Source organism: Poecile atricapillus, chromosome 1 (genome assembly GCF_030490865.1).
Source record: "Poecile atricapillus isolate bPoeAtr1 chromosome 1, bPoeAtr1.hap1, whole genome shotgun sequence".
In the NCBI taxonomy this organism is placed as follows: Eukaryota; Metazoa; Chordata; class Aves; order Passeriformes; family Paridae; genus Poecile; species Poecile atricapillus.
In genome coordinates this window covers 32,928,785-32,948,904 of record NC_081249.1, presented here as the reverse complement: position 1 = coordinate 32,948,904, position 20,120 = coordinate 32,928,785, and the positions used below count along the sequence as shown (strand labels likewise).

The 20,120-nt window shown below is 36.6% G+C and overlaps 1 protein-coding gene across 1 annotated transcript in view; it reads left to right on the top strand.

Annotated features, from left to right (window-relative positions):
* The window catches only part of OCA2 (OCA2 melanosomal transmembrane protein), a 185,928-nt gene that overhangs the window by 91,179 nt on the left and 74,629 nt on the right, over positions 1-20,120 (top strand). Inside the window, exons 16-18 of the mRNA XM_058850116.1 lie at positions 6,135-6,267; positions 17,324-17,471; positions 18,934-18,991. Of these exons, the coding sequence (XP_058706099.1) occupies positions 6,135-6,267; positions 17,324-17,471; positions 18,934-18,991 (339 nt within the window). The remainder of the gene's footprint in view (positions 1-6,134; positions 6,268-17,323; positions 17,472-18,933; positions 18,992-20,120) is intronic.

Below are 20,120 nucleotides of genomic sequence, written 5' to 3'. Positions count from 1 at the left end.
CTTGTTACTTTGGGTGCTGTTATCTGGTTATAGTGCTAGAAATGCTTTACATTTTGTTTACTGTGGTGCTGGAGAGACTTTTTCCTGTAGGTTCTGGGGAAAAGTCACATCATATTAAAAAATATTAAAAAATATTAAAAATATTTTATTTAAATTTTTTCTGAATAAATAAAGATTTTTGTAACATATTGTTCATTAAAATGTATCAAAAAGACTACTTTTCTTGAGATGAATGTCAAAAGGATTTTTTCCTTGTAGCCGTTGTTAATTTATAATCCTGTCATATTCCCTACTAACATGACTGGAATCAGTGGAACATTTGCATAACAGGAGAGGAAGATTTGTTGTACTCTTGGTTCTTGGAGTTGGAAACATTTTCACAAGACAGAATTTATGTTTTGATTTTAGGGAAGGAAAACAAGAGCAAATGGAAAACTTGTTTAGTGAATATAGAACATTTTTTAGTGTTTTACTATCTTCAGAGTGCTGCTACAGAATGGCCACTGTTAACAAAATTATATTTTAATTTTGAAGAGATGTGGGTTTCAGACTTTGGGAACTCCATGTTTATATGTGCAATAGAGCATGATCCAGTTGGATATGTTCCTTGCTCTCAGAAGGGTTGGACAGCAAATATGTATTTGAGAACTTCACAAACTTCTACAAACATGCCTTTGAGATCAGAAATTGCTGTGCTCTAAGCACAGGCTGTGATTCCAAGTTCTCTAAAGAATGGATGGCAAATAAGTCTCCAGAGCAAAATGTTGCTGTGAACACAGTGATACTGAACATGTGCACTGGTGTATCCAGGCTAAATCTGAATAAAAGAGGTAATGATAAGGGCAAAGGCAGTTTTAGCATATGCTAGCCTCTGGATTATATCCTTTTATTTACTGCTTTTGTTAGGATGTGATAAAGCTTGTGCTGTTAATCTGATGTCTGCTGAGGATTTGGGGCTTTCAGCATATCACTCAGAATTATTCCTGCCATTTAACAGGAATTTAATAGAAAATTGACAGACATCAGGTTTTCTTGTGCTGCATTTTAAATGGAAGCCGAGATCCATCAGCCTTCATGATGAAATTAAGCATGCTGTGATATTAGTTGGTTATATTTAATGAAAAATCATGGTAACAAAAAAATTTATGAGTTAAAGTAGGTACTTTAAAAAAAAACAGGAGAGAAAATACTATATATGAATCTTTAAATATATTTCAAACACTGGTAAAATGGATTCCCACAGTTGAGTAGGCTATTTTTGTTGAGTTTGCTGGATACAAGCTTGTTAAAACTTTTAATCAACTTGTAGAGCTCTACCCCTTCTGTTGATGTTTCATTGATTCCTTTTCTCAAGAGAAAATTAAACTTAGATAAAGTGCATGAACTAAAATGTATGGGCTAAAATCTGATTTTGGAATTTTTACCGTCTATGCATGTGGTAATCATTAAGCAGCATAATGTAAAACAAAAGAGGAGGTTCATAAGAATCTCAAATAAACATTATCTTCATGTAACTGGGTTAGACCATTAGTGATTTCTGGCTCAGTGACATCATGAGCAGCTCCCATGAGAGACAATGCATATCTCAGTCACTCAGCTAGAAGGGATGTTTAAGCCAGTGTAGAAATTATGAATTACTCTTGCTCTTCTTCATTTTATTAGTTTTAAAACATTAAGTAAAGGGCATTCTGGCTAGAAACACAGTACTTGGTGCTTCCCCAAATCACTGCACCTAGCTATAATTTTTGCTTTCTCATCGCTCTTAAAAGGCAGATTTCTTGTGGAGAGGTCTGAAATACTAGAATTTAATTTCACATTTCCAGAAGCAAGGAAAAAATAATAAAGATGATAGAAAGCTAGTATTTTAGGAAAACAATATGATATTTCCTCCTAATATGAAATTGATATATTTGACTTTGCATTTTAGACTATAAACCAAGGAAAGATGCCCACTCTGTTTCAGCTCTGAATCTGTAGGCAGTGGAATCTTTAGGCTGTTGTCTTGCTAAAACAAAATCTTTAGATTTTCTCTCGACTGGAGAACAAGAAGAATTTGACACAATCATCACAGACTCAAGTAAGGGACATTTGAAGCGTGTTTTGTATTTATCTCACAGATTGAAATCTCCTGGAAGAGAAATATTTCTTGCCTATTGTGCATTATTCCAGTCTATTGTGTAGGAAAAGAAAATCTTTGTGAAAATGACTTTTTGTTGTGTGCAATAGACATGAAAAGCACTTTAATGCTTTTTACAATGCTGAATCCTGACTCCAGCAGCGCAGAAGACTCAGGAGGTATAAAATGTGCTATCCACAGCCACAAAGGGTATGAATTTAGGCTCTGTGTCCTTTCTGGGGTGTGGGGAAAGGAACAGGGGCAACTGATGAAGCAACTGTACCACCACTTTGGTATCCTCTTCTGCATCTTTGGAACCTGTGGTGCAGTGAAAACCCTTTGATCTCTTGAAGTTCCCCAAGAGGCTGCCAGCTGGCTACTTGCTACCTGACAATGCCTGGTGTGAAATCAGCCTTTTCCCTGAAAACACTTTCCCTGTGCTGCAGAGAGCCTGGTTCTAAGCACCCAGCCCAAAGCATCAGGGAGGGCAGCTGTCCTGTGAGCCTTTGTGATATCAGCCATAAAATGTAATGCACTTGGTAGTCCTCAGCCTCGTCATGGCTACAGGGCATCAGCTGTTCAAGGCTAGTGATCGTCAGGATTCATTTTCACTCATTGTCTCTTGTGGGTCAATGCAAGGAGGTAATAGGGGGCAAAGCCAGGAGCAGGCGATGGGAAGAGAACTGACTCCAGTCCTGTGTTATCACTGACAGCCTTGTTGTACAAGCTCTGTCCTGAAATAGGCACATTCCATGTTAGAAAAGAATTTGTTTCAGCTGAATTGGAAAGCTGTTCTGCAGCAAGAGCAGAGCAGCACGTTTTCTTTTTCACCAGGGATCTCAGAGATATGAAAGATCAATGTGCTGATATTATGAACTTTTACAAAATCCTGAATCTCAGCCCAGCTACTCCCTCTGAAAAGTTTGGGTAAGCTCTTGGATTGGATGTCAAAAAATCTAGTAGACTTTTTTTTCCCCTTCTTGTTATGGTGTCTGCAAATCACTTTCAAGGCTTATCTATGTCAGCTCTTATGTCATGAAGCTGTGTTAATCCTGATTTTTTTTAAGAGTATTGTGATCTCTATCTCATTTCAATTCCTTTCAACTATGAGTCAGACCTGAGACCTCCTTCTTACCCTCAGCATTTTAGTTTGACTTCTGGGTTGAGGTGATTTTCTTCATCGAGAAATTAGTTTTGTGGCTTTCAAGTGACGTATTTCTTGTTCTGTATATTTTGAGAGGCCTCTGCATTGTGGCATTTCAGAAACAAGAAACAATTTTTTTTCCTTTGAAATTGGTGAGATAATAAAAATGTAAAGGCAAGTGATTTTTTGTATTTGTGTTTATTTGCATTAAGCTGCTTCCTTAAATTCAAGATCCTTTAATACATGATGAAGACACCACATATTTTAACTCAAGAGTAACCAAGAATTCATTGGGTTCCTATTTATCTTTTTTACTTCCTATTTTAGCATTTATCTTTATTTCTGCATATTTCTGCAGAGAATTTCTAACATCATAGTTGGCCTAGTAGCTGTCATCTTTCTTCATGATGTGGGTATAATGTGGTTGCTGCCAGCCTAAGAAAAGCTTCATCTCCACTGCTTCTTTGTAAAACTAGTCTGAGTGCAAAGTAATTTTCCTCATTCTGGTAATTCTGTATTGAGTATAATCTGACCATTCCTAACTACTTGATTGCTCTTCAGCCACCTGTTTCCCAGTCATTTTTCTTTCAGAGGATAATTCTTTTTTTCCAGTCAGGTTTAGGCATTTCTATTTTGGCTGGTGTAGCTTCAATGTTTTTACAGCTTAAATAATTTTGGATTCTTACCTCTCTTTGTGCTGTTATAGAGACCATACAAAACTGCCTAATGATTTTGCATACTTCCTGACTTGTTTAATGGCAGACTGTCAAAGTTGGAAAAATTCTGAACTAAAGCCAGATCATGTTTTAGGGTTTAACATTCTTATTTTCTGGCCAAAATTTTATGATCTTTCTTTCTGGCTATAATCTTAGAATGGACCCATCTATAAATCAGATTTATCGTCAATTTATTGTCAGTGGTTATAATCAAGGAAATCAGCATGGGGGATATGGAGTTTATGTACTTTGGGGGCAGATCTCACAAACATTGAACCTTTGCAGGAATTCATTTTTTATTCATTTGTAAATTTCCTAGAATTATGAGTGTTGTTTTCATCCCTCATAGAAATGTCTCCTGTATCTCTGAATCTTAACTTGATGCCCAGAGGCCAATCTTTATAAAAACTGATTTGTAAAATATGTCTTATAGAGATGTCAGACACCTGAGTGGCTGACCTATTTTGTAGGCAAACTGAATGAAGGCACATTATTTTTCTTTGTGGTGTCACTTTTTTTCTGTCCAATTCTTAAAATAATCTCATTCCAATTCCTGAAGAGTCTTCCTTCTGCTTTCATAAAAGCAATGGCTGTAGCTAAGTTACAGCAAAAGGCCAGTGAATGAACAGGTATAGTTTCACCTTTTAATGCCTGGAGAGTAGAAGAGTCAAGGAATCTACTATTAAATAGCAAGTAGGGATGACATTACCTCAGGAAGCTTAAACCTGTATTTTAATAGGATCGAATTCTAATCCTAGGTCTGCATATTTATGGTTTGAGATTTATTCGACTGTCTGCAAGCTATGGATTTTTTTGCCAAAGAGCACCAATCTTTATCTGGCTATGAAAGTTCTTTATGACTGTCATCAGTTTCTTGTGTTATGTGTCTTTTTATTAAGCCCTGTGGTGCAATAGAGAAACTTCTTTCTTTTTTTGAGCCAGAGACATTTCAACTAGGAAATTTCCACATAAATTCTTTTAGCATTTGACAATATCGAAGAACACGCATCTAAAGCAATAAGTTTCCAATAGCCTTAACACACTGGAGATAGTATCATCTGTTGTTGAAAGTGAAGCTGTTTTTAATATGCATTGCAATTACCAAAGGATATATAGGAAACTCACAGTTAAAAATCAGGGAACAATAGAGACACAGAGGTGTGTCACAGGGAGAACAGCTAACTTTCTGGAGTCTGGGAAATCAGTGGGTGCTCTGAAAATTCAGCTGGGACAACCTGGGCTATCCAGGGCTTGAGCTATCCTGCATTCCAGGGGTCACAGATCTGCTCTGCTGGGATCACCACCTCAGACAACCTCTGTTTTTTGAATATAAGACAGTTCCTTACTACCAGAGTACTTGGATGTGATCCTCCTTGGTGCTCCATGGGTAACTTCTTTTGGACAGGCGAGTCATGGCTATTTCAGAAAAGCCCAGCCCAAAGGCTAACCCCTATCCACTACAATGTATGCAACGTGGAACAATGGAATAACTCATTTGAAAGGGACCCTAGATGTCATCTAGTCCAATGTCCTACTCACACCTTGGAAAACTTCAAGGTTTTAGGGCAAGTTTTCGTTATTCATTCTTATTGCGTGAAGGCGGTCACCTTTTAATATGTACTGCTTAACCTTTTTAAAAACCCCTTTGTTAAAAGGTTTTGTTGCACAAAATATAAAGAGATCTGTTCATTTATTAACCAGAAAGAAGGATGAATGCAATATTGACATATAATACTTTATTGTAGAAGAATGGTTCAGATAGAATTATTGTAAACATTTGTCACCAGTTTAAATCAAAAGCTGGTCATTAAAATTCAACTATTTCTCAGACTTTGAGTGATTTGGAATGAATTTACAGTGATTTAATTGAGAAGTAAAAGTTAATGATTCAGTTTGGGGTTTTTTTACTGTACATTTCAGGAACACTAGGTGTTTTTCAGAGTAACTTGTAATGCAATGTTTTACTTCTCTGAGTTAAATTTTAACATGACTTGGTTCCTTGAAACAGATGAAATACAGCTGATTCTGTACTTGGAACTTACTATATCTCTTTATATTTACTGTTGACAGTTAATGTACATAAAGCTGAATACTTTTCCCTGTAGGTAATATAGAAAAAGAAATTATTTTTAATTTCGGTTTTTGTTTTTATTTTCAGGGATTGGATTTTGCAGCCTTCACAGGGCATATGTTTTTGGGTATCTGCCTTGTTGTTCTGGTATCCTTTCCTTTTCTCAGACTTCTTTACTGGAACAAAAAACTTTACAATAAGGAGCCAAGTGAAATTGTTGGTAAGTGTGATTGTGAAGAAAAGTTATAATTTTTACACTGAATATGTGCTAAATGGAAACTGAGTAGTGCCTACTACAATACTGTCTTCAGCTGGAAATGCCCACCCTCACTCTCTGAACATTAATTTTTCAACTAATAATTAATAGATATTTTTTTAGTTGTGATATTTTCTGATTTTTAGAACTGGATGTTTTTTCTGGTGCTAAGGTTGAGGTTTTTGACATGAATTGTTAAATGTCTTACAAAATTTGCAGGAATATTTTGCATCATTCATTATAGCCATAAGCATGAGTATCAGGATGTTCTGTGTTGCAAGAGATAACATCTGCTCAAGGTGCTGAGTTCACAACCTAGGTTTAGAAATATACCAGGTTTCTCTTATGACATAGTGACCTGGTGTATTCCCTTGCTGATGATTTTCTTCCATTGAATTTTTCAGCAATCTTTCACTGGTCTGTGGTCAGTGAAAGACATTTTATCAAATGCAGAACTTTTCAAGTCCTCCCCACCTTGCCTCTGTGGCTTTTTCTACCCTAAATTTCCCTGGTGCATAATTTCTACAATTCAATGTATGTCTTTTTATGTCACTCACCTCAATAGTCTTTAGAAGTCTTAAAGCTGTTTCAATGATTGTCGACTGTGTAAGTCCCTTTTTGTCTCCATGCTTTTATGCTTTTCTATTCAGTCATTTTGAAGTTTTTATCATTGTTCTGGTGCTTCTCTTTCAGTGATGAAATTTAATACTAACCCCCCAAATGTTCACAATTTCTTTATGAGATAAGAAATATTTCACTAAGTATAATTTATTAGCAAGCTGTGTACAAAGACAGTTGAGTATAACTGTTTCTTCCCTGGGACTGATGCTTGTTTCACTTTGGGCTGCAGAAGACTTAAGATCCAGGCTTCCACTGACCATGGAACACATGTTTTAATGTGCTGTACAATATCTCTGAACCTGTGTGTGTGGCATCTGTTTACCATGGAGAGGACAACTTCTGATATGGTTGATATATCTTGGCGTCATTTGTAATCTGTGAAGAAAGATAAGTGCTTTTCAAGACTAATGTAGCTGTTTGTGCTAGAACAGATATATTGCAGGCCTTAGAAGTTTACTTTACTCTTATAAGGACAGTCCAAGGTGAGAAACTGTGGCAGAGACTTTCATGATAGGTATCTCATTTAGGCAAAATGATCGGTACCTGTAGTGCCTTGCCTTGTTCCGGGGGAAATTTGCTTTAGGATTATTGTTTTAATAAAAGGCAGAAGTGACAGTCTTCTCCTCAGTGGATTATACAATGTGTCTCAAATCCCATTGGATAGAATAGTCAGAAAAGAAATTTCCCTGCTTAGGAAGATCTTCTGAAGACTTTTGGTTTTGATTTCAGTTTGTATTCAGCAGAAGGTGCACTCAGCTTACCTGTTGGTATCTCTAAAGGCCAAAGTCTTTCCCAGAATTTAGATCAAAAATATTTTTTAGGTGCTGTAGATATCATACTGACATATCGTACTGTTTTCTAAGATACTTAAGGAGAATTTCCCTTTCTCCTATAAGTCTATCTGATATGAGGTAGGCATATTCATTTTAAAACAGCTGAGGTTTTCTGCACCCTTAGAAGTCTTATCCAGAGAGCAAGAGAAATAAAGAAATTAATTCAGACCTTAACATGTCTAGGTTCTTTACCTGTGACTCTACAAAGTAAGAATTTTCAAAATAGCCATCAAAAAAATCAATTCTCCCAAATGTAAACAGTATTGATCCAAACATAATAGCATTATTTTATAAATATATATTTTAGAACATAAAATTGCTACTTTTTTCCTTTTGGCTATAAACTTTTAAAGCATATGTTTGGGATTTTTAAGAAATAAAGTATGTATGATTTTTTTAAAAATTAATCTGAATAGTACAGTTTATTTACTGACATAGTATTTTTGCCAGTGAAACATTGTAGTAGTGAACCACTGGCAAGCATATTTTCCTCAATTAATTTCTTGGTAATCTTTGTTACTTGCACCTTAGTCTGCTCAGATATAGCAGTCTCCTAATCAGTATACCATGTGTTCTTGTAATCAGCTGCTTGTCCTTTGCTGCAAACCTAATCAGGAGCTGTTCAATTAGAGAAAATGCTGAAGAGCCACTCTTTCCATTGAAAATTTCTGTGAGAGGGAAAGAGAAAGAAAGAGACCAACACAGCTCCATTAGGAGATAGCTGTCATGGTATAGATTTGCAGAATGGCCTCCACGGTGCTTCCTGGCATCCTTTCATCTCCAGTTGAAATGGTTCTGTGATAACTTCAAATGGCTTGTTTGAAGCAGCTGTTTTAATCAACTAAATACCAGTCTTTCCTCACCTTGCCCTCAATTAGCAATTAAACGAATTATGTGAGATTTAATTGGTATATTACTCTCCCCAGATTTTTTTGTTGCTGTGCACCATGAGTTTTAAGCTTTTCTTCTGCTGCTTTAGGATACACAGATTATTATAATGGATTAGCATGAATTTTAAAAACCGACAATGCTCTTATTACGAAGATACATTTTAATCTTAATTTCAACACTATATAGTACCAGTGTCTTTGATCTGTTGGCTTTCAGACTGACCTGCATGGCCTCTGCTGCAGTAAAAAATACCTGTTCTTTCCCCAGGAACCACTGTGTACCTGCAGTGGCTTTAAGCAGTGTAGCTGACAAAAAAAAAAGACTCTGAAGGACTCATCCATGAGAGAGAAATTCTAATGGTTTTTAAGAATGAAGGGATTTTTGAGGACTTTTTTGAACATGTCTTTTATCTGATAAACCTGCTCCTTGTTTTGTGTGATGCAGCAAAAGATGCTGGGGCTAGAAGAGTAAGCTGAGAAGGTTTGAAAAGTTTGTATCGATCTACACTTTTACAAAAGAATGTATAAGGGAAATAATATTTGAGTGTAGGAGGAATTAAATTTACTGCTACAACTTCGCTCTGAAAACCTGAAAACAAAGTTTTTTCTTCCTTTAAGGGTTAAAAACACCTTATTTAATCCTTGGGAAGTGTAACAATACACCATTAAGTCTCAGCTGTCAAGCTGTAGAGATGTGGACCTCAGTGGCAAGGCTGCTATCCCCAGGAGTGTGGGTGGCACATGTTCTAGCGACAAGTATTATACTGGCCATTTTACAGAGAGGGATCTCCTGGCACAATTTTGGCTCCCCATTTCTACTTTCTCGCTTCTTTTTTCCAACTTTTTCACTGGCTGAAAGAGAGATCCACCCTTTAAGTAGGAGTGGTTAATACCAGGAGAGGGGGGAGCACGTTATTCCCTCTGGTCTCTGCAGCAGCTGGGAAAATACTGATGGTACTGTGAGAGTCAGCATGTAAAGCCGACAACAGAAGGAATTTTCTAATTAATCATAGTCATATGTAAAGTGCTTAATGTGTGAAAAACACGGTGCTGTTTCCCACAACGGGAAATGCGCTAACCAGATGAGTGAGCAAATCTGTTACTTTCCTCCATGTGAAGCTCTACAGATGTTCTCAAAGAGAAGAAATGGGAGAGGAGAAGGGGAAAGAACTACTGTGATGACTTGCGGGAAAGCTCCAATACTTAGCACCAGATACTTTCAAGTGTAAAAAGCCCACATAAAATAATAATAATGTCTAGGGCCACAAGGACACTGCAGGGATACAGAGGGCACCCAGGATAAGGTTTAATGTAACATCAGTATATGTGCTGCTCAGGGTCAAAGAGCAGTCCTTAGTCCTATGTTTGCTAGTAACATATTTGTAACTTAGGAACCATTTCTCTCTATAATCAGTGAGAGGTACATCAGTGACTGAGATGAATTAAGTAAATTGAGAAATCTCTGCCCTGAGGTGCATCTGTACTTACGTAGGTACTTTACTAACTGCCAGTAGAGCATAATTGGTATTTATTGTGATGTTGGAAGTAGTGGCCTGTTCTCACTTGGAAACTGATTCAGGTGAGGAAAGTAGTACAGAGTTTATGAAGACAGTAATGTCCCAAGAAAGGAATATTTCAGTATCTTTTCAAGAATTCAACTTTAAGCTCAGTCTGCATGGTTGTTTTGCAATGTGCACTGGCTCTACTGTCCTCACCTAAGATGCTAATTTCATCGGGTTTTATGTGGAAGATTTTTAAATCTTGAGGACCAATGTGGGCAGTAAAATGTGTGTTGGTTTCTTTGTGTGCTCTCTTTTTCACTCTTCTCTGCAATCTAGTTTTAGATATTAATATTGAAAAGTGAATAGTAACATTTTAACTCTCCTACTGCGGACGTTAGCATGCTGAACTAAAAGGTGCAGCTTTCTTATGAATGCTTTTGGTATCTAACATAATATCTTTCCAGTACATATTGTGTCCTTTGTTCGAAAGAACAGTAAGACTTTCAGTCTCAAACAAACTCTTAATGTCCCTTTAGACACTGTGTTTATTCCTTTTTGGATAATATATCAGGATGTACCAGAGCTATGGCTTTATGTTTGAAAATGCAAATCAAAAGATGTCTTTTATTATTTGCACCTTCAATAGCTCTCCTGATGATCAGAAATGAAAAGAAGTATAGTTATTCACTTGCCACAGATTGAAGATTTTGATAGTTTTAAATACTTTAGATAATTTGATGCTTTAATTCCTGTATGTGTCCTTTGAATTGCTTTAGAGTTGATAGAATATTCCTCTTGGAAGGAGAAAAATATTGATCTGCCTCTTCTTGTCCTCAGATGATAAAAATAAAATTCTGACATTGCAAAACAAGGGGAATATGACAATCTCATATTATTTTCTTAGTGCATTGATAATGTAGCCATCACAAGAAAGCAGCTGTAATGTTACTTTACCTGTTTTATGCAGAAAGAAGGTATAATATAGTGTCATTCTGAATCAATGGAGCATCACTTGACAATTTATTTACTCTTTTCATGGAGGGAATGAGTACAGGAAAATCACTGATGGGAGGGAAAAACTTAGTTCTAGCTCCTCTTTCTTTTACAGCATTTGTGCCTCTGTGCTTTTGTATACAGACCTCAGTTGTGAAAGGATTGCACAGGTATACAGGGGTTGGCAAGACATGGCTTTTCCATTAACTGTTTTGGTGAAGCTATGACAATGCTTTGCACTTTCATGGTTCTAAAGACCATAAGATCTTCCTAATAAACAGTGCTTAAAAGAACTTTTTAGTTCTATGTAACACATTATATATGTTTATTTGCTGCAGAAATCTTTCACTGTGACGGTGTTTCAAACACAAGTGTAAGCTTGACAGATTTTTAATTGCTCTGCCATTTTCATTTATCAAAGCGTGTTCAATGTATTAGTCACCATTTTAACTTCTAAACCATTGATAAAAGTTATGGTAAATCTGAAGTAGGCTTCATAGTTTTGCTCTTCATTTTGTCCTGTTAAAAGCACTAGAAGAGGTGTTATCTTTTGAAATACTCCAAGAGATTGTTGTCCTCTTAAGGCTTTATCTTTCATGGTTCTTTTGCACTTATCCTTGGGAATACCATCTCTAGGTGGTGTCTTGTGGCACTTTCCCTTGTATTGAAAGGACATCAGCAGTACAAATATATTTTGTGCAAAATGTTTTGGATTGGAATGTGTCTATTTGCTTTTGAGAAAACTACAGTGAATTTAAGAGAGGTTGGTTTTTTCTAAGGGAAACTTGTAGTTTAATGGAAGACATCAGCCTAATTGGTTTTCATTTTTTCATTGTTTTGTTTAGATTCTAGTAAAATCAGATTGGCAAGTGTGGCAGTCTGAATGGAAACTATTTGATAGTAAGCTGCAGTTATTTTTCTAGATTTATTTCACACCTGAGAAAAATTTTCTGAACTACAGTAGAATTTTAGATAAATGCATGCTCAAAATACTTGACTCTTGACTTCCTTGTGCCATTCTCAGTGTAACAGAATGAAGCATTTAAAGCAGATTACGCAAGTAGTAATAAACATGCAGAGATCCTAAATACATTCATATTCCTGCTTTTAAAAGATGGGGAATTGCAGCAGAGGAAACTGAGGGCAAACCCACAAGCATTAAAATAAGCTTGTGACTCTAAAGTCTGACTTACCCAGAGATAAGAAGAGAGCCCATGTTACCTGAGAGAGAGAGAGATATCCCACCTGTCCTTCAGGAACAAGACTACTGAAGAGTAATGTGTATCTTTATCAACCATCCTGAAACGTTATGGGAAATGTAACCCACCTTAATATCTCCAGATTACTCCAGTTGAGTCCTATGTGACCACCATACACATACTAAATTGACTATTCCCATATAAAATCATGGTTAGGCTTGTAATTCTTTCACAGGCCTGCTGCAGCCTGCTCCAGCTTGCTTGGAAGATGACTCCTGGTGAGTAATTTAGGTGTTTGAAATTATGAGCTTTGTGATTTTCTGCCCAGGCTCCAGCTGTTCTGCTGCAGGATGAGGATGCCCTGTAATTCCTGTGTGATGGATGCAATCCCATACTGGGTAGCTGAGCTGGCATTAGGTGCCTTTATGACCAAACAGGGCCTCAGATGTCACACTGAGTTGAATACCTTATATAAAATCTCTGTACTGCTTTATGCAGCATTGTGCACATTTCTTGTGTTCCTTTGCATGTATGTAGCTGAATTAGGCAAAACATGTTTTGGGGTCGTTTTGAAGACCATACAACATTTATACCTGGTTGGTGGTTTTATTTATTTTGTTTTGTTGGGTTTTTTAATTTTTTTTGTTTTGTTTTTTGTTTTGTTTTGTTTGTTTATTTTTCTAGATTTAGGTTAGACTTAGATTAGGCTACAACGTCCTATTGGGGGTGCTGCCTCTAGGAGAGAGGCATGAATGTTTGAGCTGTAATATCCCTCAAGGTGAATTTTTTCCTACTCATGGGTTTCAAATCTTGGATTTAGTTTCTGCACTCACAAAATGGAGATGACACCATCTCATAATGCTTAGAAGATTAGTTACATAATATGAGGGATTTAAAAATTACTAAAAGTTACAGATATTATTATTACAATTTAAGCATGGTGCTTAATTTACAGTTAGTATTTAAACAGAAATATTCTCATTCTGAGAATTTGGCTAAGAAAAACAATTATTTTACTGAAAATAGTTAGGCTACAGTAACATGTGGAGAAAAGAATTAGACAAATACTCAGATAAACATACTTTGAATGTTGTTTGATACAGCCCAGCAGTGCAAATTTGTGTTGCTTGCAAAAAAGATAGTTTATGTAGTTAGTGCACATGAAAATTGGAAATTGTCATTAAATGATAATTCTTATCATCTCATCAAGGTTGGTCATGCTCTTCTGAGTATCTTCAATTAACAAAACTGGCCTTTTCAGATTCTGAGACTGGGAATTAATTACACTCATTTTTTGAGGATGTCGCCTTTGTTATTGGCAGCTGGGTGGGAGGAATGTGTGATTACTCAAGTGAAAATCAATCTGACTATTAATTGTCAGATTGCAGAAAAAATATGCAGTTTTCAAGTAAAAAAATATTTTATAAAATGCTGACTTTTTTTCTAAACTGTCACAGTCCAGGTCAGCAGCTGAAATTTTGTTAAACTCAGTGGGTCCAAGATGTAATGTTTGTGGTTTCCATGGCAAAATATGATCGATTATAAAGTCAGAACAGATTAGCAGCATAGGGCTTACATGTTTGAAGAGCCTTTATTTGATCCAATAACTAAGCCAAAAATTAATATTTTTTTGTTGGAAATGGAGTTTTTTCTATTTTCTTGTTGGAAATAATAATGCTAGGTATATTGCTGTCGTGCTTCGTGGGCTTTGTGAATGTATGGCATTCACAAAGGTTTTTGTATCATAATGAGCTGAATTCTCTGACTGAGATGAGCTGCAGCTCTGATATCTTCTTGTGCTCCAAACCCTTGCATACTAAACAGCTTTGCTTCTATCACTTTGGCTACTGGTACTACAGTTGCAGTCAAATGTTAATTTAGCTGCTTTAATGAGAAACATGCTGTAGCCTCACCACATCAGTTCCTGGCAATTGACCTGAGAGTGGTAGGTTGCACTGGATCCACCATAAAGCCAATCCTATAAAAACCCTGTGGATTGGGTTGGACAAGTGAGTGAAGACAGCTGGTGTAATATAAACATTAGATCTCATCTGAGGAGGGGACAGAAACTTATGGACATGGACAAACACAGTGTGAGACTATCCTGTGATTTGATTCAGTGGCAGCCAAATGCTGCCCTTGTGCTCTCTTGGTTGTAATTTCAAAGTGATTGGTAAGACTCTCTGGTTGCATTAAGCCCTTGTCCATGTGTGACACAGTATTTCATAAAATATCAGATGTTCCCAGACTCTGGGGGTTGCTGCCTAAATGGTTTTGCAGTTATGATATAGAAGTATAGCAAGGCCCAAAGGACTTTGGCCATGTTAATTGTTGTTGCTGACTTCAAGGTTCTGCATTATTTTTCCTTTGAAAGAAGCAATACTTCTAATAAATATGTATCACCTGCTGCCACAATGGGCTATTTACAATAAGAGTGTGCATGAGAGAGAAGTAGGAGAAACATTCTGTGGGATGACCTAGAAAACCTCTGCACAAATCATTACTGAAACAGGAGTTGTGGTAGAGAAGATGTATCAATTGTTCTGATTTTCCGAGAACAGTTTGCTCTGAAGTAAACTCCACATCAGGTCAGATGTTCACATCCCTGGGATGTTTAGAAAACTGATGACATAAAAATCAAGCGTGCACTTGCTGTACATAAAGGCACGATCAAAGCCATGTGACAAAAGACACTTAAATATTGTTTGACATAGATCACAAAGCACCAGTCCAACTTAGCTTAACTTGGAGATTAGCCTCAGGGCATTTTAGATGTGAAACAAGAATCTGCAACACAATGCATGCTGCTTTCCACTCTGTGGATTTGTTTGTGGTAGATACAGTGAGCACAGTTGCCTCTTTCTGAAGGATTGAAGACAGAGATTCTCTGTATGAAAATAACTTGAGTACTTGCGTCTCATTTAGGTGGTGAATGATTCAGCTTCCTTCTATCAGCTAAACCCTTGGTGCAATTGCACTTGGAAAGGATGAGGAGAAATGCTATGGCAGGATGAACAGATGTCATCAGAAAACTTGTGTCAGAAAAGACAAACTGTAGGGAGGTAGAACAGCAAACTGGATGCTCATGCTTCATGAGCGTATGCCAGAGAAAAAGACAAAACACACTCTTTCTCTTGGACCAATGACAGTTTCAAAAGTGCAGTCACATTCACTCAGAAATCACATAAGAATGAAGCACAGAAAGGCCTTTTTTTTTTTCCTCTGTGAGTGGAAAATTACTCCTGTTATATCTATGTGTGTTGAAAATGTTGATGCTAAAATAAATGGTGGCCAGAAGTCACGTGGATCCTTTGATAAGAAAGATCTATTAGTATTGTGATATAATTTTCTGCCAGATTATGCTCCTGGCAAGAACCACCAAATATATTACAAAGGAAAGTGGTTGATTTGGCATACTTTTAGAATCTGTGGTTCAGGTATAAATGCTCTTCCTGGAAGAAAAGCTTTAGCTGGGCACTAGTTGTTTAACTACCCAGGATGGTCACTGGGCTTTCAGCAGTGTGGATTTGTATTTCTGGTATTACACTGTAAAATTTAGGCAAGCATTGCCACTTTGACAGATATGTGTGTGGATCTATAGACACAAACCATACAAAATGTATGTCAATTGCTGTTCAAATCCCTTTCTTCTGTCTCAACCACACAGACTCTGGACACAGTTTTGTTATTAAATATTTGAGCTTTGTTGAGTCTAATTCCTTCTCGTAGTCAATCTTTTAAAGATTCAGTGTGTATTATCATTATGAATACTTAGTTATAAAGGAAACTGGGGAATTAAACATGTTTAGTACTCTCTTTGATAGCACATATCATCACCCTCTGGAGAGCTGCAGCATAAAACGTTAACATCACTACATCAAAATGTGTTTAAATTTTTCCTATGTAACTAAATATTTTTTAATCAATAATTCTTACAGCTTGCTTACCTGATGTAAAGAATTACATGTCCATTTTCAGAACAAGAGCAACTTGCTGACTGTACAGGAATCTTAAAATATAAAATCTTGGATTCTTGACATGTTGTCTTCAATGACATGAAATTTGACTGGAATAAAAAAGAAATGTGAGGAAACATACCATTACTTCAATAGGAAACATTTGCACAGACAGTTTTTGAGTGAATATTCTGATTTTTTTTCTTTAGTAATTTCCTGTAAAATTCAAAGTTTTTTTTTAGCATGCCCAATTTAACATTCTTCTTGAACAGAAACATGTTTTTTAGTTGTTCTCCAAGGCCTCAATGGTACAGGGAAAAAAATAATCAAAAAGGATTTAAATTTCTGAGAAGATTCTAGAGTCTGATTTCAAAGTGTTAATTAGTCTGTCTGAACTTACACGCGATCAGCTGTCATCCCTATCAGCATGAAAGTGATGGTCGCTGTGTTTAAACATCTTTTCAGTGCCTAAGGATTAAATCCTCCTAGGAAACCTTTAAAATACTATTAAAGATTATTCCATAAAACATAAGTGTCAAATTTTACTTTTGCCTTACATAGATAAAATTGCTTGTATGAACATAGAGCCAATGGAAACATGCTGTCTATTTTGAACACCGTGAAGGAGCGTTTTCTGTAATTCCTAACTACACAGGGAACTAGTATCTCTTAGCAGTATAATATTGTATCCTGACAGTTTGTTTTCTGTTGAAAAATGAATGGGCTATAATTTTAGCCCTTAAGCTTGTTGAAGACATTTAGAAGCATCTGAAGACAGTACTACTTTTTCCTTGAAAAAAGGCTTTGCGGTTAATTTCTTTAAAATTTAGAAAAAATTCTATTTATTTTTCATTCACTTCAGCTCTGCAAAATGAATGACAAAAGCAGCTTCCTAAGTGGAAGTTTGTTGGGAAACCAATGCAATAACCTTAACAGCTTTGAGTCCAGAGCAGATTACACATATTTTATCCATTTCTGGTTTCATATGCGTTGAACTTCACATTGATGCAATGTGCTTCTTTTCAGAGCTGAAACATGAGATCTATGTTTGGAGGCTGACAGCGCAGCGCATCAACCCAGCCAGCAGAGAGGAGACTGCTGTGAAATGCCTCTTGATGCAGAAGGTGCTGACTCTGGAGATGCTCCTGAGGAAGAAGCTGAGGACATTTCACAGGTAAGCAAGGACCCAACACATCCCACTTCCCCTTTCAGGGATCTTCATTGGGACAAGACCTGCATTCCTAGCTCTGCCTTGGTGAGATGGATGTTGGAGCAGATAGGAAAAGCCACTCTCAGCCCCAGTAAAAAACAAAGTATTTTAGGACAAAACTGATGTGTAAGGCCTGGAAAATATATTTGTCAATAAGACCCAAAATTAAAGGCATAGAAATTTCAGGCAGCTTTTGATTTCAAAAGATCACAACTATATCACTACAGTTTTCCTTACTGTTGTGGCTTCAGAACAGTAAGATGCTAGTGTTTCTTTTTTTTTTTTTTAATGAAAAATTCAAATTCTCTTCAGTGAATGAGTGAATTTGAAAAGCATTTCATCAGTGAACTTCTGTGTTTTAAAGTTATTTCATAATCAAAATTTCAGTTTGAACCTGAGTGCAGACATACTTTTATGTATAGAAAAGAAGGTTACATAAACTACAGCTAAAAGAATAATGACCTTGTTTTGTTTAGATTCTAGTAAAACCAGACGTTATGCTGTGGAATTCAATGGATGAGAGTAGCAGTGATAAATATTTTGTATGTTAAGTGACAAAAATGAAATTGTAATAATTAATTTTAATAATGTAAAAGAATTTGAGCAAGAAAATTTAAATATTATTTCTTGAACTATTGCAGTAATAAGATTGTCTACATAATTTTTGCTGATCTTATGTATTTTGAATTGAGTGACAGTAGTAATACTTCAAGACAAATAAGGCTGTTAAAATCACCTTCTTTTCAAGAAATTTTAAGTTTATCAGACTTTACAATATTCTAAAGAGGACCCTTCTGACTTAAAAATAAAAATTGTATATTTAATTTTGAAAATCAGGATTTCTCCAGCACAGCACATTTACAGCAATATAAAAATTCATTAGCATTAGCAAGGGGGCTCCTGAACTGCAAAGCCCAAAGCTTTCTGCTGGAGGCCTGACTGTGCCGATAACACGGTGAAGTGATTTGGATCTTCAAAACTTCATTATAAAATGAAAATGTGAAACATATGTGTTCTGGCTTGCTGATGTTAGCACACGAACCTTGTTTTATCACAGCAGGACACACACATCAGCTCCTGAAACTAAGAGAACTACATATTAAGGGAACTTAAGGGAACTACATATCGCAGATAACCAGATCCTATACTGAGGTCTATACCCTGGAGTTCGGCTCCTTCCCAGCCTGTGGCTTCCTTCATGATCAGAAGGGTTTGTGTGTTAGTGGAGCTTGTTACAAAGTGGAGTCTTAAGTGAATGCCCATGGGAATTTTGCTGCTGGATGGAAGAAGGCTATGACTCCCTTGTGGTATGAGTTACTCCACACAGGGAAAGAGGTGATCTGTTTTGATGAGAGGGATTTATTCCAACACTCTTGGCAGAGCTCTGATTTCACTCCAGAAAAAAGTAGGTGTCATTTTCTTTCAGGCAAATTTCACAAGAAGATAAGAACTGGGAAACAAATATCCAGGAACTTCAGAAAAAAGTAAGTAGCTGGCAATTCTTTCAGTATACATGTAAATAAAACTATGCCTTCATATAGAGATAGTGCTTTAAATCTAATGGAAATTTAATAACTCTCCTGATAGCCAAAAAGTTAGCAGCCAGGGTGGTTGGCTTCTCAGTCAGACAAGGTTACTGAACCACATGATGAGTTTTTGTTAGGTTTTGTACTTTTGTTCCTTAGAAAACTATAACTTAAAGAATCAATCAATGATTCAGCAGTGTTCTCTTAAATTTTTAATCCATGGCTACAAAGGCTCAGGAGGTGTCAATAAATTGTTTGTAGCCATGATGAATGATAATACAGTACACTCCTCCTAATGTACCCAGTGCTGACTCTAATTTAATGCATTTTGGTGACACAACTGCTTTTATTATTCAAGTAGGGATAAACCACCTGATAAATCCTGTTCTCTTAGCTGTGCACTCACTAGCACTGCTTAAGCCTTTATGCTGAAACTGAGAAGATGAAGCTCTGTAGTGGGATTAATGTCTCCTAAATTTAATTATCTAAGTGTCTTAATCTCTGTACCTCACTGGCATCAGTAATGAATCAGGCCTGTGTCTGAGAGCTCAAGTCCTTGATTGGACTCCTTGGGGTGCAAGTCCTTGACTGGGAGAATGCTGTCCTAGGTGTCACACCAAACCAGAGGAATCACAACAGATCTTCTTTACGTGCCTTTCAAGGCATTGCATAAGAGACAAACCTTTTAAAGAAGAGAGACTTACTTGAATTTTAGTAGAGCTTTAAACTATGAGAAAAGAGAAGAACTAGGTCTGGGAGCAACTCCCTGGAGTGGTAGTGAAAGTAGAGACATGATGGAAAGCACTGGCTCTGAGGGCACGAGGAGATTGGCAGTGAAGCTGGTGCTGGGCCCAGAGGTGTACATCTCTGTAGAGATGAGAGGCTTGGCATATACCTGAGAGTTCATATCGGTATGCCTAAGATGCACACCTATAAAAACTATCCAGGTAGTTCTGTCCTTTATGCTGAAGAGGAATATACAATACCGGAACAGCAGTTTGCACTTCACACATGCTTTTCTGAACTCTGTGCATAATGCATAGCTTCTTCTTTAATACAAATACTGATTTTGTTTTCCTGTCTGTCT